The sequence below is a fragment of the Cibotium barometz genome, chromosome 66, assembly GCF_041138505.1.
Source record: "Cibotium barometz isolate CiBa-2024 chromosome 66, ASM4113850v1, whole genome shotgun sequence".
In the NCBI taxonomy this organism is placed as follows: domain Eukaryota; kingdom Viridiplantae; phylum Streptophyta; class Polypodiopsida; order Cyatheales; family Cibotiaceae; genus Cibotium; species Cibotium barometz.
Genome location: NC_141111.1, coordinates 1,106,638 through 1,131,909, shown reverse-complemented (window position 1 = coordinate 1,131,909; position 25,272 = coordinate 1,106,638). Strand labels below are relative to the sequence as shown.

At 40.7% G+C, this 25,272-nt stretch overlaps 1 protein-coding gene across 1 annotated transcript; it reads left to right on the top strand.

Moving 5' to 3' along the window:
• Positions 1 to 204: 204 nt before the first annotated feature.
• LOC147602655 (mitochondrial phosphate carrier protein 3, mitochondrial-like) lies at positions 205 to 2,822 on the top strand. The gene is made up of 6 exons (XM_086797490.1): positions 205 to 782; positions 1,105 to 1,466; positions 1,562 to 1,605; positions 1,689 to 1,903; positions 2,106 to 2,230; positions 2,403 to 2,822. The coding sequence occupies exons 1-6, from the start codon at positions 456 to 458 to the stop codon at positions 2,431 to 2,433; spliced, it is 1,104 nt and encodes a 367-aa protein (XP_086653616.1). The 5' UTR covers positions 205 to 455; the 3' UTR covers positions 2,434 to 2,822.
• The last annotated feature ends 22,450 nt before the right edge of the window (positions 2,823 to 25,272 follow it).

Genomic DNA, 25,272 nt, shown 5'->3' with positions numbered 1-25,272 from the left:
CTTTTTGTTACTTAGCTCCTTCTAAGGTTCAAAACTAATGTTCTTGACCGTACAAACTGTAAGTCAAATTCAATATGCATCCACGAAAAAAGTAGTTAATTAATGTGTTCGCATCCACTAAAAAAAAGAGAAAGGAGCAATTTCTAATAAACATTTGGAAAAATTAGATATGATTTATGGCCTGTGATTTGACCATTTCAAAGCTACGCCCACAAAACAACAGTAGGGAAATGGTGCCATGGAGTGTGTGATTAGGTCCGGGCATTCTAAAGTAGTGGCGTACTGCTGTTTTCTACCCGTCTCTTCTGCAAGCCAGGGTTTCCACTTCTGCACGCGTTTTAGGGTTTCCTTCTCTGCGGCTTGCTCTCGCAAGCCACCTTGACGGTTTCGGGACACAGTAGGTCTTTGGATCTGAGCTCTCCATAGCCAGGTGCTTTCTTTTCAGGCTCTTAGCGATGGCGCCATACTCCCATCAACGTACCCAGCCCTTGCTTCCAAATAGCCTCTACACAGCCCCGGGCCTCGCCTCTACCTTCGCCCGATCTATCACCGGCCGTTCTCTAGATGTGGTCGAGAGGCCCCGGCTCGCCTCGCCCGCTGCTGGTCCAGAAGCCATGGTGGACCGTCGTGCCTCTTTCACCATTCCGGCCCCGAGCGAGCCCGGTAAGATCGCCATGTACTCACCGGAGTTCTACGCCGCCTGTACCGTTGGTGGTATCCTCAGCTGCGGTCTCACACACATGGCCGTGACTCCACTCGACCTTGTCAAGTGCAACATGCAGGTAAGCAGATCTTCACCGTCGCCTTGGAAACATAAATAAACCAGGAAAGCTCTTCTTGGAACCACAGTTTTCTGCCTTAGTCTTTCGTTCAGCTTTGCTGTCTATCCCTTGGGGACGTTACGTGACTTCGTTTTTTTTTTTCAAGAATGAACTGACATGGCCATTGAACTAGATCTTGTACTCCTTCATGGAGCAGGGTTTGGCCTTATTCGTGTCTGAATCTAGTCTATTCTAACAAGTGCTTTCTGCCCTAGTTCAAGAGCATTGGCAATGACCTTCGTACATTCTGCAGCTATCTAACCTTTTCACTGTATGTGAACAGATAGATCCAACGAAATATAAGAGTATTGGCAGTGGGTTTGGTGTTCTGCTGAAAGAACAAGGGTCAAAGGGATTTTTCAGAGGCTGGGTACCGACTCTCTTGGGTTACAGTGCACAGGGGGCCTGCAAGTTTGGATTTTATGAGTACTTCAAGAAGTACTACAGTGATCTGGCTGGCCCTGAGAATGCTGAGAAATATAAAACCGTCATTTATCTGGCAGGGTCAGCTTCAGCTGAGTTCATTGCAGATATTGCATTGTGTCCTTTTGAAGCTGTAAAGGTGCGAGTTCAGACCCAACCTGGTTTTGCAAGAGGCTTATCTGATGGATTTCCCAAATTTGTTGCCTCGGAGGGTTACGGAGGGTAAGTTGTCTCTGTCCTGCCTTGCTTGTTGTTTCTTTTCTTTTGTCCTTGGGAACTGTTTTGTTCAATAAGCCCACTTTTTGCATTTTTGGCAGGTTGTACAAGGGTCTAGTACCTCTTTGGGGTCGCCAGATTCCTTGTAAGTGTGCTTTGCTTGGCTTCTGATATCTTGGACCTTCTGCTTCAAACAGAGTTAATGTTCTAATATATTGTTTACTGCAGACACAATGATGAAGTTTGCATGCTTTGAGAAGACCGTGGAACTTCTTTATCAGCACGTGGTGCCAATTCCGAAGAATGAGTGCTCAAAACCTACTCAACTCGGAGTTAGTTTTGTTGGCGGCTACATTGCAGGAGTCTTTTGTGCCGTTGTTTCTCACCCTGCTGACAATCTGGTGTCTTTCCTGAACAATTCCAAGGGTGCTACTGTTGGTGATGTAAGGGTCCACACAAGTCAATTGTGATGAAGTTTTATGGCAGTCTTTCATAAACGTCTTAATAAGAAACGGCTAGGCAACCCTCTTTGAAACAACCCCTCCCCCCCCTTCCCCTCCTTCAGTTACAGCATTCAATCTACTATTAGCTCTTAATAATTTGCAATTCTTGTTACATAATTTTTTTCCTATAATGTTTATGAAGGCTGTCAAGAAATTTGGAGTTATGGGATTGCTTACTCGCGGTCTACCACTTCGAATTTTGATGATTGGTACTTTAACCGGAGCTCAGTGGGGAATATATGATGCCTTCAAGGTCTTTGTGGGATTGTAAGTCTCCTACCATTTGATGTGTAAATATGCCATTTTCTGCTTGTTGATAGACCTTAGCCGATCAGTTATGCACCAACATCTCAAAGATCTTGTGGATAGAGGGGAGGCTCATCATGCTTACTGTATGCACATTTATAAACTTATGGGTGTTTTTGTCATCATTTTGCAGGCCTACTACTGGAGGTGTTGCAAAGAAGTAAAGCTCGTGTCACTGTGTCCATTATGGTCATTTTTGCGATTTTTAATACTAACTGATCAGAAATTCAGGGTGAGTGCCCTGCATTGCCTTAAGTTTTAAATAACAGTGATTCCATGCTTTAGCAATGCATGAAGTTGGGTTATTGTTTGATAAGCCCAGAGTGTGCGCCTAAATAGCAGGTTTTCATGAATGCGTAGACTGCAACAAGTTTTGTTTAGGTTCTGATTTTGGTACACAATTTTGGAAGACTTTTATAAGGAACTATAATGTTTCGAGAACAGCAGAGTCAGATGCTGTCACAGGCTGTAGTTATCTTCAATAAAAGAGAGCAATCAGCCGAGACCATACCAATGATTGCGATTGTTTTTCTTAAAGATGTATTTTTGTTTTTATGGTTCTACTTTTAGTGCGGGGTCTTGTTTATTCTTGGCAGGCGGCTGGTTGTTTGATTGAACTAGCTGTTTGTGTTTGGAGGCCTAAAGAAGCTAGATTTAAAGCCTACTGTGGTTTTGACATTCCGATGTGGCCAAAGTAGTTGTAGCTTCTGTTCTACTGTTTTGATTTGTTTCCTAGTTTGGGTAATAATGTATATTGTAACTGCCTACTTTCAGAGTGAGCTTTTGATGTTTTCTGCATTGGGTGGGCAAAATAGTGATTCTTTGAGAAGAGCTTTGATTGAAGTAGAAGGTTGATTTCTGAGATGTAAATCACTACTTTGAACTTTTAAATGGCCATGTTGAACTCAAGTTTGAGCCATTATATAGTGCCATTCTCTTTGTTGATTTCATAACTCACCCGCCTCCTCGTGAGAGGGGCGACACCCGATGTGGCAGCTTTTAGCTTTGGACCTTTACTTTGTTGTCACTGCGAAGCTTTCAACATAGAGTTTGGGCCCTCTTTACCCGAGCCCGTCCAAGCCACAGTCAAAGGCAACCGCCAATTTGTAGAGTACACACACTAACCCCTCACCAACAAGCATGGCCTGCAAGAAATTCACATGAGAACTACCAAGATCATACTAATACACTCTAGAGAGTGACCAAAGAGGATGACCCTTTCTCATTAGTGTAAGTCAATTATATAGAGTCACTTATTGGCCTCAGGCATCCACACTTTATAATAAGTTGGATGTGTCTTGCTTTAAAGTAAACTAATGAGAAATAACTGATGGTATTTTTTAAAGTGCATGGGATGCTTGCATTTGCATGGTCGTGCCATCCCATGGGTACATCATGAAGTGCATTTCAGTTGCAAAGACAATACCTTGCTCGCAAGGGCGGGCAATCCTGATCTTGGGTGGCCAAAGCATGTTCCCTTGGTTTTATGATAGTGGCCATTGGTGTCCTGCTCTCTTTTGGCTCTTATAAGTCGGATATGTGTGTAATAGTCTTTATTGGTTCTCCAATGTAAGTCAATGATGATTATGATGACGAGGAACAGGTAAAACAGGTAAGAAGGTTCCTAGTTAACTTCGGGTTGAACATTTTTTTCTATTGGTTCTAGGCCTATCCTTAGACACAACCATGGTTGGTGGTCTTGAGAGAACTGTGGTGAGGATATTGGTATGTCGAGCTGCAATAGGGCAACAATTTGCAAGAATGTGCTTTGAGAAGTGTAAGCACCTACTTGTCTATATGCAACACAAAAATAAACAATCATGTTGTGTAAAAGATAAAAATATGGAATGGTTGATGATTAGGCACTAATTATGCATGCTGTGCATGAATGTGTTGTGCATGTATAGATATACACAATGCATGTGATGACGTTTTAAAAGCAAATATTAAGTTTGTGTTCTCTTTTGGATGAGGATAGTGTTCAAATTATTTTTAATTGGTAGCAATAAGGTGAAAATAACACTTGAAATAAAAATAAATCTTTTATGCATCTTTCTATGCAAAGAAATCAATTATTATAGTTTAAGTTAGATGTTAGCAAGGGTATTGATGTTGTGTCAATGCATGTGCTTGGGGTAAACAAGAGAAGCATGGCGAATGCATGTGCTTGAAAAGTCCAAGCACTTATTTGCTTACATGCTATCTTAGTCTAGAACATGCTATGCTAACAAGGATTGAAAGTAGCTATATGGTATTTGGTGTTGAGGCACAAAGCGAAGTGCACAATGAGTGAAAATACTTCTTTCTTTGCCATATAAAACAATTGATATTTGATTTTTATGCTTGTCTGTCCAACACAAGTGACACTTTTAAACTCTTATGTAAACCTTATCTAGCATGTGTAACTCAAGACTCATCTCTGCTTGAAGGTATATATACTATAATGTTTTAAATAATTTGCAACTAAAAGCAAAATGTGCTTCTCGTTGAAATGCCTTTTGTATTTTGCAGTAGCTCTCTTGTTTTTGACTTTATATGTTTGAATCAAGAGCATACTCATGTTGATGATTTTCTAGATGGTTGGTATTGAGGTGGAGGGTAGGTTGACAATGAAAGAGTTAACGAATGTCTTCTCCTCAAGGGGAATCTTTTGTTTTTCCTTCTTCGAACGTGTTAGCTTTTCTTTGATCCGGCATTGTTACTGTTGCATTGAAATAAATAACTAAGGTTGATCTTAAAGTGTCGTCTGATGGGGGTATTCAACTAGCCTTTTGGGTACTCTAGTGGGTTGGTTGTACTTAACGTTAGGTGACCACTTGGGAGGCATGGAAGGTTGAGTTATGGTGGTGTTGGGAATCAAGACTTTACTAGGTATGTAATATCTTAGTTTATCTAAGATCTCCTTGGGAATCTACATTGGATGTATTTTTGGCTTCCTTATGGAGCTTGGTTATGTGAACCTCTTGTGATATTGGTGGTATTGGTAAGGAACTTAGGAGAGGTGATTAGAAGCCTGTCTTTTCTTGTGGCTTTTCCTTTGCTTTGACCTTCAGGGTTGATGAGGATTTGATTGGAGTGTAGATGCAATAGTGTGTGGACACTATGATGAAACATTGACCTCTTCTTGAAGTGCACTTCCTTTCAATGAATCTTTGCAAACCCATAGTTGGTTGAATTGAGCTGTGGGGCTGCCTAATTGTTAGTTTGCGTGGTACTCAAATGTCTTATGATTGGATTTGCTACAGTCTCTTGCAATGGAACATGTTCTTTGCCAAATCGAAGGGCTTGATACTCCACAAGATCTTCATCAGATGGAATGCTTATGCATGAACCATGTGTTTAGTGAGGGGGCTTCCACCATAACAGGGATGTAGATAGTTTGTGAGAGTATCTTCAGAGTGGCCTATTGGATTATTCGGCTGTTGATGATACATTGATCCAATTCTTGTCGAATGTGATCTCATCAGTCATTTCACTTCTAAGCAAAACTATAAAACTTGCTTCCATGAGATTATGTCCAATTTAGTATGTTATTAGACAAACACCTAAACATGATTTCAAGTTTGAGCGTAACCCTTTTCGCAATGAATTTGCGACATGCAAACCCTAAGGACATCCATGCTTCGTAAGATATCAAATTATAACTCACATCTAAGTCAGGTTTAGCTAACATTTGAAAAAAGTCAATTTTGGTAGACAGAGTTATACATATGCTTGTAGAGTCCTTCAAGTGCAGTTGTGTACCTTTTAAAGATTGTCAAAGCTTTTTTTTGGTTGCTTTCTAGATGATTGCCTCATAGGTTTCTTCGGTTTATTATTTCCTATAGCTGGAGTGTTAATTCTAGTGTTTATTATTGGTTTTGTTGATCTTTTAGTGGAGGAGGTGAAATCTTCAATTTGTATTATTTCCACTCCTCCCTCCGTAGAGGTTTTCTCGTTCTTCATCTTAGATTCTAGTTTAGGTAAAGCGTGACTTTCTTGTGATAAAGGTTTTTCTAGTTTCTCGTTTAGTAGTAACAAGGGTTTGAGTTGGTTCTACAGTGGTCTTTTGCGGCTTTTGCTTGGGCCCTTGTTAAAGCCAGACTTCTATCGTCTCGAGGATAGCAGGTGTGCTACTCGCATGTAAAGCACTCATGATGCTTAGAAGTGTGATATGACTACTATCCCCTCATGATGTCACTGGGAAATTTACACTTGTATACTTAATCCCACAACATCAGCACCACCTCTATAGATGAGCAACACTAACTACTAGGGTTAGCAACAACTAGAACGGGGGAACTCCTTATCCCTTGCCCTATAGCCCATAGGAATCCATTGTTTGTAAGCACCAACTGGTGCAAGCCTAAAGACGGGAGTTGCAGTGGTAGGTGTACCAAGTGGTATTCAGTGGTAGGTAGCAAGTGGTATTCAGGATGGACAAGTTGGTTATCCTACGTTCCCTCTGGCTTGACAATTCGATATCTCACATAGTTTCCATCTTTGTACATCAAAGTCTCAATCACCTTTCGGAGGACCCCTGCCATCCAACCGACATTGGGTTTGGACATCGGTTGGATTTGGACTTTGCATTATATCTTGCTGAGGTTGCTTGACCCATATATATTCTCATAGTAGCCAACCTCATTGCAGTAGTAGTAGGAGTTGGTCCTACTTGACCTTGAGCCAAGACTTCTGCCGGTACTAAAGACATGCCAGATGTAGCAGATGAAGAGGAACCTGATGGTGTGAACTGAAATCCACTACTAACTGGCTCCATTGGAGTCTCTACAATCATCTCACTGGCTCATGAATAACTCTCCTCCTTAGGAAGTCTTTGAGGATTCTATGTGTCGAGGTCTTCCAGTCTAATCCCACTACTAGCAGTTGGGGTGTTCGATGCTACTTCACTGTCTCCATGCACTGAATTAGTCAAATTTTCTAAAGTGGCAGCAGCCAGTCGTCTAGACCTAAGGAGCATATGCCTTTGGTAGCTTTAAACTAGTCACGAAAAATCTATAGTCAATCAACTCAGTCTTTATATGGTCTCATGCTTTTGCCAATTTTTGGTTTACCCCCAAAGTGTTGATGACACACTTGCTCCAATTTTTATTATTATGATTTTTAATATTTTTTAAAGAATTTTGAAATTTCTAATGTTTTTGGTATTTTGGGGTTTATAAATTTTAGGGATTTTCTAGGTTTTCTAATGTTTTTTGGTCCTTTATGAGTTTTCGTATTTTTGAAAGTTTTTTGATCAAGGTCCTCATAGTACTTCTTGAAATGAAAGTGAAAAGGCACATTCAAGCTACCCCTTTAAGAGAAACATATCATTTGCACTTGCTACTTGTAAAAAAGTAGAGTTTTTTTGCCGGAGTCTCTTCTACTATTGGTATCCCTTCATCACTTGAATCCATATTATGAAGATACTTAGAGCTTGGAAGATAGAGCTAACAAAGAGTCTCTCTATAGGGGTCTAGAAGGACGGCGTGAGTCTTTCTATAGGAGTCTGGAAGGACAACATGATATGGTCAATTGGAAGAACTACAATGCCTCAAATTGCATCGTCTTTCTATGCCATTAGATTTGCAAAATTTAGGGCAAGGGTGGGGCTGCTTTGTTGGGTTGGGTAGGTGGCTGCTTTGTTGGGCTAGGAAGGGGGGGACTAGAAAAAATGTAATAAAATGAACCACATGAATTTTTATACCCTTCAAAAAATACCATTGTAGTGCGACACACGTTGCTCACATAGTATTTCTCTTACTGTTCTGAGAGCCCTCATAGAAACACGACGTGATATTAATAGAACTTCCTTATCATATTTTTTATATTGTGCCATCTTTCCATCTTGCACTTGCTTAGTTAGCCCCAAGATATGATTCCATGCTTGACTACTTTTTCCTTAATTTTTAAATTTGGATTTATGATTGTGGCCACAGGTTTTTGGGTTTCCAACCACATTGTGCCCACAGTGTGGAACCTTGGAGAGGCTCTCAAATCTCTGTCACATAAATACAACTTTTGGGGAAGTAATTTTCATCAATTAGAGTAGTGTTTTAGCATATTAAGCCTCATAGAAAGATGGTGTGATTTCAACCAAAAGGCCCTTCTCAAATTTTTCATATCGCGCCATCTTTCCATCACATAAAGCCTTCATTTTTTTTGCATGTACAACCCATTATCTTGTCAGATGAGTGTCAGATTCTTACTCTTTTTTAAGCTATCTTCCCATCTTTCAATCTTAGACATCTCTTATGTTTGATTTTTTCTAGATGTCTAGAACAAAGCAGACAACAAGGAAAGTGGGACCAGGTCTAAGTTTAGCAGAGAAAGTTACAACAAGTGAAAATAAATTATTAGGGGAGAAGCTGAAGAAGAGGATCAACTAGCATATTTGAATGCCCTTAGAGAGAGATAAGGAAGGCCCAAAAGCATGTTGATCTTCTGATCCTTAGGTTTACTTTAATGAGAATTATTAGACAGATTTGTGATGATTCAAAGCGTGGAATGAGATTGTCTTCCAATGCCATATGTGCCATTTAAAAGGGTGTATAAGATTTCATTGTAGATTTTTTATAGATAGATATATTTGTTCTACCCATGCCCATAGAGTCACACTTATGGATAAAGACGTGCACACTGATTATATATAGATTTGAAAAGCTCTTACATCCTATACACTGAGTGATTATAAGGCATTCAATATCTTGAATGTGCCACTAGCTAGGAAACACAAGGATGCAGGTATAAAGGTTGAAGTTGTAACACATGATAGGGATACTAGAACTGCAGATAATGCCAAGGCTGAGAAGGATAAAGATAAGATATCTTTTGAGGAAGATAAGAAAATTGAAGAAGGAAGATTAATGGAAGAGGAGCTGCTGGATCTTGAGAAGAAGAACCTCAAAGATTTGAAAGAAGTACATGGATAGCTAATTATTCAAGTGAAAGATTTTGTTGATGGTTCAAAGTACCTTGATATAGCACCATCTGATATATATATATGTTGGTAGAGAGAAATAGAGAAATAAATGACATAGTGATCATGATATCTCTCAAGTATGCAAGCTGTCTTTTTTGAAAATTTTAATGTAGTTTTTTTGAAATTAATATACTAATTCAATGATTTGTTCTTTGTAGGCTCCTTCTGGCCACCCTCCCACGGGAGGCCTATTATCTTCTTTTTTTTATTAGATCCTATAATCTTTGTTTATGTAAGAGACACAAACCCTGTTTTAAACTTTCCAAGAATGGTTGAAGAGATGCAACTTTGAAAAGGAGAAGTATGTAATTGTGATTTATAATGAGAAGTAAGTATTTATTTATAATATATTTCTTTTTTAGTTTTTTTATTACACTACTCTGTCAATGATCATTTTCTCCTCTTTCTATTGTGTAGGAGTCATTGGAGTCTCTTTATAATTGATCTAAGAAAAGGAAGACTTGTTTCTTGAATTCCATGTTTGGTATGCATGGAGAAACAAAATTGTAAGTGTTATTAATATGGTGGTTGTGTTTAATTATCTAAATAGTATTAGATTAAAAAATCTATGTGTGTTTTTTTGTAGGCCATCTAAGCGAATAATAAAAACGTTAAAAACCCTCCATCCTCTACTCACGATGATAAAACTCCACATCAGTTTTTCATTTTGTCAGTATGTTATCTAAGTATCAATAACTATTAAAGTTTTAATAAGGATATTGTTGAGGGTTTTAACAAGAAGTGTTATTGCTATAGGTTCCATTACAAACTAGTGGAAGCTCATGTGGATGATGGAGAGTGGTAACAAATGCATGGAGATACGTGCAATTTATATTTCCAACAGATCTATCAAAAAGAGTAGTTTGTGAGTATACCATACTAATATATACATTTTTCTAAAACTTTCATATCATACTAATATATACTAAGACTTATGTCATAATTCTTTGTAGTTTATAACTTCATATTATACAGACACATACATATGGTAGGTGAGAGCAAAGGCAATTAGATTAATGCTCAACAATTGTGTAGAGATTCCTAAAGATCTAGATTTACCACCACGATAAACCCCACCAAAGATGAGAGAGAAGACATTGAAAAGGAGAGGATTTCCCACAGTGTCTTAATTTAGATCTCCATTGAAATTTGGGGCATCCTCAAAGAAGAAAACGATAGACATAGAGAAGAAGGGAAAGGCTTCTCATCAGAAGCATGTTGAGAAATATGGTGCCAAGCACAAGGAAGGGGTTGGGAGTGAGTAAGGTACAAGTTCATCTAGAAAGTTGCCACATCATCAAAGCTAATTTATCCTACATGAGCTCTCAAGCAACTTAGTACCCACCTCATATAAAAGGGACACCTTCAAGCAATGTAAACATAATCAACTCATCTTAAGAAATATCAAGTAAGTCCATTTGGTTACATTTCTTGTCCATCTCTCTTTCATTACTCCTTACTCTTGTTCATGTTTTAATCATGTTTAGCATTTGCTTTAATCCACCTTAGCTTAAGCCTAGCCTTGGTCCATGTTTCTAAACATGGTATTAGAGCCAAGTTGGCTAGACTTAGCAAGGTGAATAGGTTAGACTATGCATTAGGATTAGATCTTCCTTTCACTCTTGAAAAGTAGTGCCGTTGAATTGAAGCATTGCGTGCTGCCCAAGGTAGCATTAGGACAATTTGGAGGTCATTCGTAGGGCCTTTTGGTAGAGAGAGAAAAAGGAGCACATCCAATCAAGAAGAAGGCAACGTTACGTTGAAAAATAGGTTATTTCTTTTTCCTAAATCCAAAAACTCTTCTTTTCACCTCAAAATGTACTCTACTTACACATAGTCACTTTTCACACCCGAATACATTAAACACACCTAGGGAGGTAAACTTCTATTCCTATCTATATATTAAATACACGTATCTTTGCAGAGGAGGAAAAATTCCCTCCTCCTCAAACTTCCTCTTGGGCTTAAACAATTTCTCGCGCTGCTCTTTTCATTTCCTCTACCTTCTCTGCTTTGCTGCACTCGATTTTCTGAAGCTTCAGCCTTCTGTATTCCATTTCCTCTTAAAACGATGGGTAGAAAATCTCATTTTACATCATCCCAATTTTGCCCCACTAATGCCATCATAGTTGATTCAATTCCTAGGGCAAGGAAACCACGATCATCAGTGTTTGCTATACTTGTATCCAACTCTCTCAATGTGCAAAATCAATGGACTGAAGTGCTAATCACCAAGGGCACCTGGGTCCTTATGCAGTCAAGGAAGAGAAGAAAGACAAGCAACAAGAATACCTTCAGGGTGTCATGGAAAGGAAGAGTGAAAGACTTCAAGATAGAGGCTAGAAGGACAACCATCAAGGAAGTCCTAGTGCAGCATATATATATGCATAATGAGCTTGTGGCTTGAGAGTCAAGATGACATTTATTTGCCCTCGCATAGACCAAACTATAAGTTAATCTATCGCTTGTCAATCTTCCATTTTCTCATAATGGTCTCATGAAATGTGTAAACTGTCCATGTCTATGGTTGTAGATGTGTATCCCTCATCATATGAGGAGTGGGAGCCAGTTTAGTGTGCATCATTGGAATTATGAATGTGGTTCATGCACACATTGGTCGGCTACAACATGAGGGAAGGAGCAACAAAAGCCTTGTAGGATGTATGAATCTTTTTCTATGATCATTTCTACCGTCTGCTAAACAAGAAACACAATTGTGGCCGCTTGGAAGAGCTACCTTTGCAAGTTGAGTGGAACTACATGGATTGGCCTATCCGAGACCCCTCAGTAATGGAGTCAACAAAGAGCAAGCTCTTCGGATGTGCAATGCTTTGAAGGGACATTCCAACTCGTGTAGTAAAAATTATATTTTACCTACCAATTACTGTGTTTGTGGAGCTTTTTAGCTTATTTCAGGTGAAGAGAGCGAGAACCATGCTCGTCTGCAAAGATTTGGATACATTCCTCTTAGCAAAACTTCTTGATGAGGGATGGCCGAGTAAAGTCTTTTACAAAAATGGGTTTCTCATTACGTAATCTTATATAGAGTATTTTGATTTGTACAATCCATCTAAATATGGAATCAATTGTTCTTTCAAATAAACATCGTCTACATTACCTTTGAAAGGAAGGGGTGATATCCATGTTCCAATGGGATTATACATAGCCTTCTGAGGGGTATCATCAATTAATAATGTATTTGTGGGATCATATAGATGTTGGATATCCACATAGAGCTTCATATGCAATAGTATCCCAGGTTTGTTGGGATGACAAAGAACTGGGTCAATGTAATAGTGCCTTTGGTCATATACAAAATACAATTTTGTCTCAATCTTAGATTCTCTCAAAACTAGCGTGACAAGAGGCCTTAAATTATGCGTCATCATTGAGGACCAGATGGCCAATCTAAAGTCCTTAGTTACAAAGTTGATAAATTGATACAATTTTGGCCTTAGCATTGTGACACGAAGTTGGGGTTTGGACTTCGGTCACTTCTCAGAATCAAAACACACTTGTATGAAACCTCACAGCCTCCTCACCTCCCTTTCTCTCCCTAGGCTAAGATAAAGATATACACATCAAAGGTGAGATCATAATTCATGGAAGGAAAGATGAAAGGCTCCAGAGAAGCAAGAATTTCAGCTAGTCTTGCAGCTCCAAACAAGAGGGCGATTCTTTGTTGGAAGAAAATCTTCCGACTCAGGATTATGTGAACGGAAACATATGGAGAATATTGGTAAGGTCCATCCGTTCGAATTGGACGATTTGATTGGGACATATTAAAGCAAATGAATATAGAAATCACTTTTCAGTTTTAAATCCATATAGACTGTGCAAAAGAGGATTACATAGGTGCGTAGAGCTTGAAGAGAGCTTCGCGCCCATATAAAAACTTTCAAAAACGGACAACCAAGCAAAAAGTTATGAGCATTTTACTACAAGACTATAAAACTGTCAAAATTCGCCTAAAAGTTAGCAACTTTGGGAGAAATTCTGATCATCAATGAAGTAAGGGATTAAGAAATTAGTTATATGAGCGGAAAGAGCATATAAAGAGCTTCCTAACCATATGATCAATTTAAGAAACCAACACCCGAGTGATGAGTAATTACCAGTTGAAAATTGGGTATTGGACCACAAAAACTGCACTTCCCTCTCTTTGCATGAAACCTCAATTTTCACATAGCCTCTTGCCTTTCATCTCCTTCATGATTCAAGCTAGAGGGTAAGGTTTAACATTGCTCAACGGACAATCGTAAAGATTTACCTATGGTCCCCAAAGTCTTTCCGTATGCTCATTACCGCTAAAACCATTGGTACCTCCAAAGGAGGGCGCGGCAATAAGGCAAGGGCTACCTTGAGAAGTCACAGGCCCACCAAGATAATAACTCCTTATCCCACTTATCATGAATCATCAAAGAGGTCCAAAATTGGGTTAAGCATGAGGAGCTAATTCTAAATGAGACATTCACATGTAAAGAGAGTGTTTAAATAGGGGTTTGAAAGATAAGAGAATGGCAATGACAAAATGCTCAATTGAGGAGGCTCATTCCTTGATTTGAAAGGGAGAGGAGGGCTCCTTTTATAGGTGGAGAATCACCCTCCTCAATTACAACATAAAAAACTTCAACCCTTCAATGACATAAGGGTAGATATCACCATCAATTGTCCTCTTAGGCTAAGTCTTCTATTGATTATTAAATTGAAGACTTTTTGACTTTGAGAGTGTGATAAGATAATAGCCAAGCCTAAGTGGCATGTAGGTGGAGATCCCACTTACACATGGCGGAATTCTCTTCTTCCATGTAGACATTCTAGAAGAATCTTTCCCAATTATGCACCTACACACACTCCTCCACATGCCTTCCACACTCCCCAACTTGTAGCCTTATGGTGAATACCATATTAATAATACAATAAAAATCCATGTGAGCATGAAGGCCCACTTTTATTTTCCACATCACTAGCCTATCTACCATACCAAAGTATTTATCAAGCATACTTGTGGCATTTACAATGTGTGCACCCTAAATCAAGTAAAACCATTATATTTGAAGATAGAATGCTGTTATCGGGGTAGCCGCCAAGCCGCCGCATCACCACGCCGTTATTCCATTGTGGACGTCGCAATCTTCTTGGACAAGCTTCCACCTTATTACCATTGAGAAACCATCAAAATATGCACAAAATTGAAAATGAAAGATATCAATTTTTCATGTCACAGCATGACATACATGCCCCCGACTTTGTGATTCCCTGCAACACTTGGTCCAAAGCTCTTGGGCTGTCTTTTGAGCAGCAATCCATTAACATCCAAGATGATAAGCCTCCTCAATGTCTGGAACCATTATTAACATGATTCATACTTCTAATCAGTTTGAATATGATTGAAACTTATAATCATTAATTAAGGGACAAAAAACACCTAATAGAAACAATTCTTAAAATTGAGTTGGTTACGTTACATCAGGTACATTAGGCTTGGGATCTTCATCAAGCTTGGGATCCTCACTAGCCTTGGGATCCTCATCACCCTTAGGTTCTTCATTGTTCGCCTCCTTATTATCAGACCTTGGCTTGGTCTCTGTAGTATACTTCACCTCTGCCTTCTCTTCACGCTTTGGCTCTACCTCTTTAGCTTGCTCTGCCTCACTAGCCTTGGGTTCTTCATTGTGAACCTCGTCATCGGGCCTTGGCTCTGCCTCTATGTGCTCAGAAGGCTTTGGCTCCCCCTCTTTAGCCTGAAGAAGCACCTCGATGTCTGTAGCATCGGGGAAGTCCGACTGGTTCTCCTCAGGCATCTCCGTGCCATTCTTTAGTATTAATCATATCATGGTCACTCTATACTACTCCACATAGTTGTTATCATAGTTCTGTAAAGCGGTCTGAATAAACAAAATTCACAATGTCAAACCACAAATCTAGCTAAATCAATGTCCACATGATGATTCTTCCACTTACCCTTGGACATGAAGGGATTCATGCAGAAGAGACTCTGGAGAATATATTCTACATGGATCATCACCCTCCAACCACCACAGGAGTGTGAGTCTCCTTGCTTGGGCACTTGAACATGCTTGATCTCTAACTTGTATAATTCATAGTCTCCATATAGGGAACCAAGAACATGAAGAAACCTTTTTATACACCTGGATAATAAATAAGCTTTCACAATAAGATACATTGCCAACTTCAAGAAGCCATAAATACTAGAGAAAGGTGCTTGGAATGTTTACTTACAGGCCTAACTCAGGATGTGATCTTGGTACTGAATTAAGGGTCCACACGATTCTCTTATATCCAATTCTATAATGGCAAGGCTCCAATGGTTCCTGCAAAAGCAGAAATCTCTAAAACTAAGGCATTCCCTATCTATTAGATGCATATGACTAACAAGATAGAGAAGTAACATACCCTGATTCATATGGAAGAATTACTACTATAACCTCTAGCATGTTCAAATAAGTGAACCACTTTTGGATCTCTTGTTGCTGTGGGAAGTGCTCCTTTTTCTTTAGCAATGGTGCCACTTGAGAGTTCAGAATAAACACCTCAGAATGGTGCCAGTTGAGAGTTCAGAATAAACACCTCAGAATGGCTCTCTCAAGGAAGCTGGCACTTTATTAAACTACAAAAACAAGGGTAACTCGTTGAGGAAAAAGGAAAGAACTAAAGAGGGAAGGACCATATCATCAGTAATAAATGCAATTTGCATACTTACTTTAAGCACACGTATAGGATAGTGTCTGAGATCTGTGATGTCCTATCCATCAAGGTCCTAACATCCACCAGGTCAAGGGAGAGTTGTCTCTCACCATCTTCCATATTCAGAAAGACAAAAATACCCCTCTGCAAGCTCCTTAGCATCTCCAAGTTGGCTGACTCTCTAACTCTTATGTTTCTTTGATGTACTGTTCTTGGATATTCATTGGGGTTATTTTTACTTGTTGATCCTTTTCTTTTCTGATATTGTGCTCTTCCTCCCGTCTGGCCTCCTCCAAATGATAAAATTGTAGAGATTACACAATTTTTATTTTATCATTTGGAGGTCTTGCTGGTGGAATCATCAGGATGTCTCTCATCTTTGGATCTATAAGCTCTGCAGGAGGGTGTAGAAGCTTCTCATATCTCCATCTAAGCCTCTTCAGTGTCTCACTGTCGTTGGGCATTATCGTCATCCTATGTGCATGGGCAAACACAACACATAGGTCATTGAAGTACTCTATGAGAAAATCTTTAGCAGCCTCCTGTAGATAGAGCAAGGCTGTCCTCTTCCACCTTAGAGTTAGGCTCCAATTCTCACAAATAGACCTGCACAACCTTTGGAAAGGGAGCTTTGGAACACATAACTCTACACAAGTCGGAGCTTTCCTGATTTCTCTCAGAATGAAGTTGTTCTGCGAAAATCTTCTTGTTTTGGTCTGCTTCAGAGTATGGATAGGCTTTCCCTTTCTTGGCTTCTTCTGAGAGGTAGCCTTTGCTGCCAATCCAGGCCCGTTACCCTGTCACCTTGCAGTAGCTTTTGTCCTTGCCATGAGCTACCAATAAGCTTGGAGAAGAAAGAGACATAACACTCTCTCTCTCTCTCTCTCTCTCTCTCTCTCTCTCTCTCTGCCTCTGCCTCTGTGTGTGTGTGTGTGTGTGTGTGCATGCTAGACCACACACCAGCAAGGCATCTATCATAGTTAGTGCGGTTTGGCGTGATAGCAAACTTGTGTTAGACTTGCAAGCGCCATATCCGTGCCAAACCACAAAAACACATCTCTCTCTCTCTCTCTCTCTCTCTCTCTCTCTCTCTCTATATATATATATATATATATATATATATATTTGTGGATGTCATGTGTGTGTGTGTGTGTGTGCACTAGCGACACCTCTATCATAATTCTTGCGGTTTGGCACGATAGCACTCTTTAGTTTGGCTTCTTGCAAGCGCCATATCGCACCAAATCGCAAAAACCACACTTTGTGTGTGTGTGTGTGTGTGTGTGTGTGTACTAGATGTGTATGTCTGTGTTGTATGTGTTTCTCCTTGTGTGTGTGTGTGTGTGTGTGTGCCTGTGCGTGCGCGCGCGTGTGTGTGTGTTGCATATGTTTCTCCCTCTATGTGTGTGTGTATGTCAACAAGAGAAAGACATACCAAAGCCGTCGGTGCCTTGTCATGTTCGATGGATCGTTGGACGAATGTCTCTCTCTCTCTCTCTCTCTCTCTCTCTCTCTCTCTCTCTCTCTCTCTCTCTCTCTCTCTCTCTCTCTCAAGTGTACCATTTGTTACAAATGGAATAAAAAATGTGTCTTTTTTTGTTACATTCCCGTAACGCCGCTATATCTACGGGCATTACCACAGGAGGGGACGGCCTCTGGCTCACCACCCAGCCATAGAGGAAGAATGAGGATTGCCCCTCATCCCCCAGGCTATATAGTGTGTGGCCTGCCGTCCACACTAGCTTGGCCGCCCATGACTCCGCATGGGCGTCCTCTCCCACTGAACCCCGAACATGGCCATCCGGTCTGCCCCGTCGGTATCACAGGCATTACAGCCTACGTGACATTACCCCCCCTTAAGAAGAGTTTTCGTCCTCGAAAACAAACTGGGGAAACCTTTTGGAAATTGCACTACGGCGTTCCCAGGTTGCTACTCCTCATCCCTATCTGTCCATTTAACAAGTACCTCCTGGTATACTTTATGTCGGGTTTGTCTGTCACGATACTATGTGGTATCTTTGGTGGCTCTATCAAGTCCACCAAAATCTCTGGAAAAACTGCGTTCTCTAACCCGTGAACTGATTTCTTCAGTTTACTGACATGGAAGACAGGATGTACTTGAGAACTCTCTGGTAACTCAAGTTTATATGCTACGTCCCCAATCTTCTTAAGGATTTTAAAAGGACCACAATATCTCGGAGAAAGTTTATTACACTTTGCCGTTTTCATGGTTTCTGACTACTGCGCAGGAACCTTGAGGAATACAAAGTCACCTTCTGCAAAGGTCACCTTTCTACGTCCTTTATCCGCATAAGTTTTAGCGCGATCCTAAGCGCTACGAATGCTCTCACGTGCGGCTCTGAGCATATCATTCATATCTTCAAGGAAATCCTTGACAGATTGAATCTTCTCCTTTTCTAGGCCTACAGCCATCGGAGATCTCGGCTGGAATCCATACATTAACATGAATGGTGTAAATCCAGTCACTGAGTGTTTGGAGCTGTTATAGGCAAACTCCAATAAGGGCAAGTACTCTTCCCAATTAGATTGCTTCTTACTAACATAAGAATGCAAAATATCCTCTAGAATTTGGTTAACTCTTTCAGTTTGACCATCAGACTCCGGATGATCTGTCGTACTCATACTCAGAGTGGTATCCAACTTTTTGAAGACTTCCCTCCAAAAATGACTGTTGAACTTTCTATCTCTATCCGACACTATATCTACGGGCAGGCCATATAGCTTGTAGAGATGTTCAATAAAGAGTTTTGCCAACTCTGGCGTTTTTACAGTTTTCTCGTGGTAATAAACTTGTCCACTACCACCCACACCGAGTCATTCCCTCGACTCGTCCTGGGTAAACCGGTAATGAAATCCATGGAAATGCTTTCCCATTTCCCTTGAGGAATCTCCAGCGGATGGAGTAGTCCTCCAACCTTAAGACGTTCATGTTTATTGACCTGGCACTTACTGCATTTCAGCACATAAGTTTGGACGTTCTTAAACAAACTAGGCCAATAAAACTGTCTTTTTACTAGTGCATAGGTCTTCTGAATCCCAGGATGACCCGCACTTGGACTATCATGACTTTCTTTAAGAATTTGGGCCCGAAAGTCACCAATAGTTGGTACACATACTCTACCCTTGTAAAGTAAGTACCCGTCACAATGGAGTAATTAGCATATTTCTCTCACGTGTCCGGTCGAGCTCGACCGCCGCTCTACGGGAATCCGACGTGCCATTAACTGGGGAAGTCATTGGTAAGCAAATGTCTAGTAGTACTCACGTAAGCCGTGATTTGGTATTTCAACCAAAACCCCAAGGCAAATTTCATGCCTTGATTTTGCATCATGTCATTAGCACAGAAGCTAATGCACTGGAGAGCACTCTAGTAGCGTAAGTTCGTAGACTATGCTACTAGATATTTATAGACTACGCTACCATGTTGCATCACCAACTTGTTAAAACTTCTCGTTGGAAAGCTCTACGGCCATAGGAGAATAAACTAGAGCCAATCTAATCATGTATCACAAGGATTAGTTCCAAAGTTGAGAGATACTTTCTCTCTTAGAGTAACATCTTTGCACAAGCATATGCTCTAGAATCTTGTTGAGTTTCTAACTACCATCAATCTACGGATGGTTAAACTCCACTCTAACTCAGAGTAAATGTAACTTTTTTGAAGATTTCCCTTCAAATATAACAATCAAACTTCCTATCTCTTATGCCATACTATATATGCAGGCAGACCATATAGTATGTGGAGATGTTTGATAAAGATTGTTGCACCACTACGGGTGTCTCGAGTTATATCCAATCACTTACAACTCTTTGTTGCTATTACCAGACACATCCCTTCAAGTATTGTCTGGACTCACACAGCTATTCGAGTTTATGTGATATTTGAGGATATCCCTCCTTTCCCTCAAGAAAGGTTTTTGTCCTCAAAATTTTACTCTCAAGCGGACTACGCGCTAGTGTCATAGGTCCAAGAATAAATCTAGACCGTGTTTAATATCATATGTTATATTCTTGATTCCTTCCAAGAAACTTTTAAACATCTTGCAACGAAGATGTGGTATAGTGTCTACGCACATATGGTGGTACTATTGATAAACTGCTTTGCAACAGATCAGTGGTTTCACACTTATAACAAAGTACTTCATTGTTGCATATTACTACCCTTCATAAGCGGTTACACACTTATGAATCATTTGGGTGGGTTGTACCATCTATCAAGAAAAATTCCAAACTACTAATAACCACATTATCAATCCACAGATAATGACTGAGCTTGCTGCGAAGCCATAGGTTGCTAGATAATTGATGGTAATTACACAAGCCCAATGTCTCATTACATCATACATTCAATATAAATGCAAACATCACAGTACTTCGTGATGATGAACTTAGGAATTTCATCCTATCCCTGTTTGGTGTTGGTATAAAGTATAACTATGAGAACATTATTTGCTGCCTCCTCATTATAGCGGCAAAGCTACCTACCCATCACAGGTGGCAATCTCTACCAAGCTATAACCAATGTCAAGCAAATAAACGAGTACTCTTGTAAGAACTTCATAACCATATCTCACACCAAACTCATAATCACTACGGATTAAATGCCAGGGCTTGCAAAATTGAATGTTATCTGATAGGTAGAGGGGATCATCAAACTACGGATGACCTCGACAACTCACTAGGACTAGTGATGTGTAACTTTTAAGTTACTCCACTCTCCTTGCTTATTCCATACCATCGAACAAATCGGTCCCTCGATTTGAGTAACGTCAACATAATTATGAGTACCTCGATACTCATGTATTGTGGTTCGGTAATTTAAAATGTTGATCTAGAGTATCTTTCACTCGAGAATTTAATTTTATTAGCAGCTATGTATTAGTAGTGAGTAACTACGTACCCACTATCATCACACTAGTGAGTAACTACATACCCACTATCATCACACTAGTAGCTCCATACTAGTCTGTGAGTAACTCCGTACCCAATGGCGTACCTCCCCCGAGTGGGAGTACCATATACAACCATCTATAACAAGATGCTTAAGTCACTTACTGCTAAGAAGTGACTACACAAATTGACCCCTCCATTGCACATTGCAGTACAATTTCTGGTATTACAACACGAATTTTTGGACGTCCATATCATAGAGGTCAACTTAAAAACTAGTGCATAGGTCTTGTGGAGTCTCGGCCGACCTAACCACACTACTGGTGACTTCCTACAGAAAATGTGGCGCCGAAGTCACCACCTATGTACTTTAACTCCGTAAAGTACATGGTCTTCATCTATCATCTATGGGAAGTTGTAAAACATTCCTGCGATGGATTTTTATCACCCTAAAATTATTGTGCACTATTTTAGTGTGAAGAGCTTTTTTCCTGGGTACCATGGTTCACCCCAAGCTCATCTGTTGCTAAATTCTCCGATTTAACAAAAGATATGTCTGCCTCCGAACACTCCAGTTCAGCCCCAGACTTTGAGTTTATTTCTTAACACTCCGGTTAAGTCAAAACTCACCAGATACAGTAGGATTTACCGCTAAGTTTCCGGCTTAGCCTCCTATCCTAACTCAGCCCGATTTTATGTACACTACATATGTCGGATCCGATACTAACAACAACCAGGCTCATCTGGAGTGAGATACCACTCACTATTGCCATGTAAAACCTTATTAAATCCTAGAAATGCTCCACTCATTCCTTAGGGGTCATACGACTTATAGGGTTTACACGCGCATGAACTTGTAAGCAAAATAGCCTGTCATGCAATATTACAATTGCTTATGTAGGAAAGTAATATATTTTCTAAATTCATATGGTAGCAACTAAAATGTGCTCACAATCGCACACTTATGTTGAACATAGGCAAGACTACGCTTGCAAAATGCTATAGGGCGTCCCCCATACATGAAACTGTCCAACCAAACTAGTCTTACTGCTAACCTCTAGATTTAGATCACTCCGGAACTAAATCACTCTGTTAGCACTAGTACACCATCATGGTCTTGCTACCTAGAGCTTCTCCGAACTCTGTAAACTGGGTTTTATCCCAACTTATGGCTATATTTGGTAATTTTCAAAGTTCAAATTTTGTGACATATAAAAAGGCTCTTTCCCCCTCGAAAGATCACCACAAACTCTCGAGCAGTGGGATGTCGACGCATGGCAATAAAAAGAAGAGAAAACCATGCTTAGTAAGTTTAAGAACAGTTCTCTTCGATCAACTTCTATAAGGGCATTGAGCATTACATCTCAAGATTATACCCCTTCAGATTTACCTTTGATTTTACAAATCAATCCTAAATATGCTATTATTATCTAGGCGTATGCTAATCCCTCAGATTAGTACTCCTAGATAAACCATTCAATTGAGTACTGCTAGCAGCACTACTAGCCCCTTTATCCCAAGTAATACACACCTTAGGGATTACTTTTACCAGGCAATGTACGTGACTAAATCAAATTAGTCACTACTCTCTAGGCCCAAGTAGTGACACTATTTTGTTACTACCAACAAGGGCCAGCTTGCCTCTATGGGCCAAAGCTCTCGTTGTTGCTACAAACAGTAAGCAACTTGTTTGGACACAAGGCATAACCACATCAAGACTACGCTTGTACATGGTTTTCATTTGCCAAAGTTTATCACAATCTTCTAGCATCTGTTAAAAGATTGTGAAGGGTTATAAGCACTACGGCTCAATTAGGCTTACCTTGATTTCTCGTGATAAGCACTTCGTCTAATTTGGGCACAACTGACGCCATTGCCGGTCCTCTTAGCCCAAGTAAAATAGTTTTAGATTTACACTATAGCCAAACTACATGACTGATGGTCAATACTAAGTCTATGCTCAGCTTAAATTTAGTCTCTCTGAACCAAATGTGTGATCTCTACATATGCTACTCTCGAGGCGCTACGGCCATAGACGTGTTCACTAGGCACAACGGTAGAACGGCTCTCTCTCGAAGGACTCGGCACTACGGCCGTGGGATTTGTCTCTCTTAGCACGCGGCGCTACGGCCGTGTGCATATATCATCGTGTGTGTTTCACACACACCCCGCACACACATTTAAAGCATGTGCGAGGTTACGTTATGTGGGAACCTCCCCCAGAGCATTTAAAAAAAAATTAAGGCTCTACGACCTTATCATGATCGTGTGGTGCTCGTGTGGTGAGGGATGCTCGCAATGAAGGCAAGAGAGAGAGAGAGAGCTAGTATCTTTACTTGCACACGGATGTGTGTCGCCTCTGGGCTGTGTTGTTGTGGCCACACACTGTGGCTCTCGGCGATGCTAAATGCACCGTTATCCGCTTGTGTCTTCTATGGTTTGCTATACAGACTGCACACGGCAAAGTTGCACCGTTGTTCAGTGGTGGCTCTTTGGCGGCCGCACTATTGTGTGTTTATCAGACAAAGAGAGGTCATCTCTCTAGCTAGGCCACCCCCGCTATAAGCTCCTTGCCTTACACGGGCATAGTGGCCAAGCTTGTTGTTGCCGCTTCCTCTTCTTGTCTTGCAAGCACCCAACAGATGTGGCATAGCTCACTCTCTTGCAGCGCACAACACATGGTGATGGTCAAGCAGTGCTCTCTTCTTCTCTTCTCTTGCAACGCGCCCATCACATGGGAGTAGCACTCTCTTTGTTTGCAACACCCCCAGCAGACATGAGCTTCTTCTTCTTCTCTTAGTGGCGCTAGGCACTACAAACATATAACAAGAGAGAAGAAGCACCCGTGTGCTGGGCGATGCAAACAGTGAGAGAGAGGTCATCTCTCTAGCTGGGCTGCCCTCGCTAGCTCCTTGCCTTATCCTCATTTGCAATTGTTGCAAACGCAGAGAGAAAGAGCCTTTCATAGGTGAGAGAAAAAACTCAGAGAGAAAATAAAATAAAATAAAATGATTTTCTTTCTTCTCACACACAGTTTAAAATTGTAGAGTAAACAACCATTGAAAAACATAAATTGAGATAAGACTTATCTCTTTCATAGCCGATTCATGTGCGAGAAGTGAGCGATCGATCCAACCATGCTCTGATACCAATGTTACATTCCCGTAACACCGCTACGAGCATTACCACAGGAGGGGACGGCCTCTGGCTCACCACCCAGCCATAGAGGAAGAATGAGGATTGCCCCTCATCCCCCAGGCTATATAGTGTGTGGCCTGCCGTCCACACTAGCTTGACCGCCCATGACTCCGCATGGGCGTCCTCTCCCACTGAACCCCGGACATGGCCATCCGGTCTGCCGTCAGTCATTACAGCCTACGTGACATTTTTTATATTCACAAACCCCACGTGTCAATGGTCAACACATGTGGACTTATATAAAGTTATTTAAACCTCACGCTACTATTAACAGTTCTCGTTTTTGAGAGAGAGAGAGAGAGAGAGAGAGAGAGAGAGAGAGAGAGAGAGAGAGAGAGAGAGAGAGAGAGAGAGAGAGAGAGAGCATCCACTCTATCCAGGAACCTGAGAGAGAGAGAGAGAGAGAGAGAGAGAGAGAGAGAGAGAGAGAGAGAGAGAGAGAGAGAATCCACTCCCACGCAGCAATGGCAACATGTAAGTTTGCTTGCTCTCTCTCTCTCTCTCTCTCTCTCTCTCTCTCTCTCTCACACACACACACACACACACACACACACACACACACACACACACAGATACACAGACACACAGACATGCATGCACATACAGAAACAATCTTTCACACGCACACACACACACACAAACACAGACACATAGATAGATAGACACACACACACACAGAGAGAAGCATATACAACACACACACACATATAGTACACCGAGAGAGAGAGAGAGAGAGAGAGAGAGAGAGAGAGAGAGAGAGAGAGAGAGAGAGAGAGAGAGAGAGAGAGAGAGAGAGAGAGGTTTGTGAAGTTTGGCGCGATATGGCACTTGTAAGAGTAATGGACGTGTGTTATTGCACCAAATCGCACAAATATAAATAGAGGGATCTCTCCTTTTCTAATTCCTACCAGTGTTTTCTTGATCAGACCAAAGAAAGCTTAAGCCATGGCACTGGATCTTGAATTTAGTGCTACGGGGAGGAGCGACATGCGGATGAAGTCTCCAAAGCTATTGATGACCCCACAAAGGAAAGATCTATTGACTTCACTACTACTGATGACCCTGGCGGAGGTTATGGCATGGATAGAGGAGACACAGCTTGCGAGAGGACAGACAGATGATCAAGGATTTCCTACTGTGGAGCCGAGAGAATCAAGTTCTCCCCTTTACTTTGTAAAGCATCATAATGATGAGGAACCCCATTCAGAAGACCAGGATATGGAGG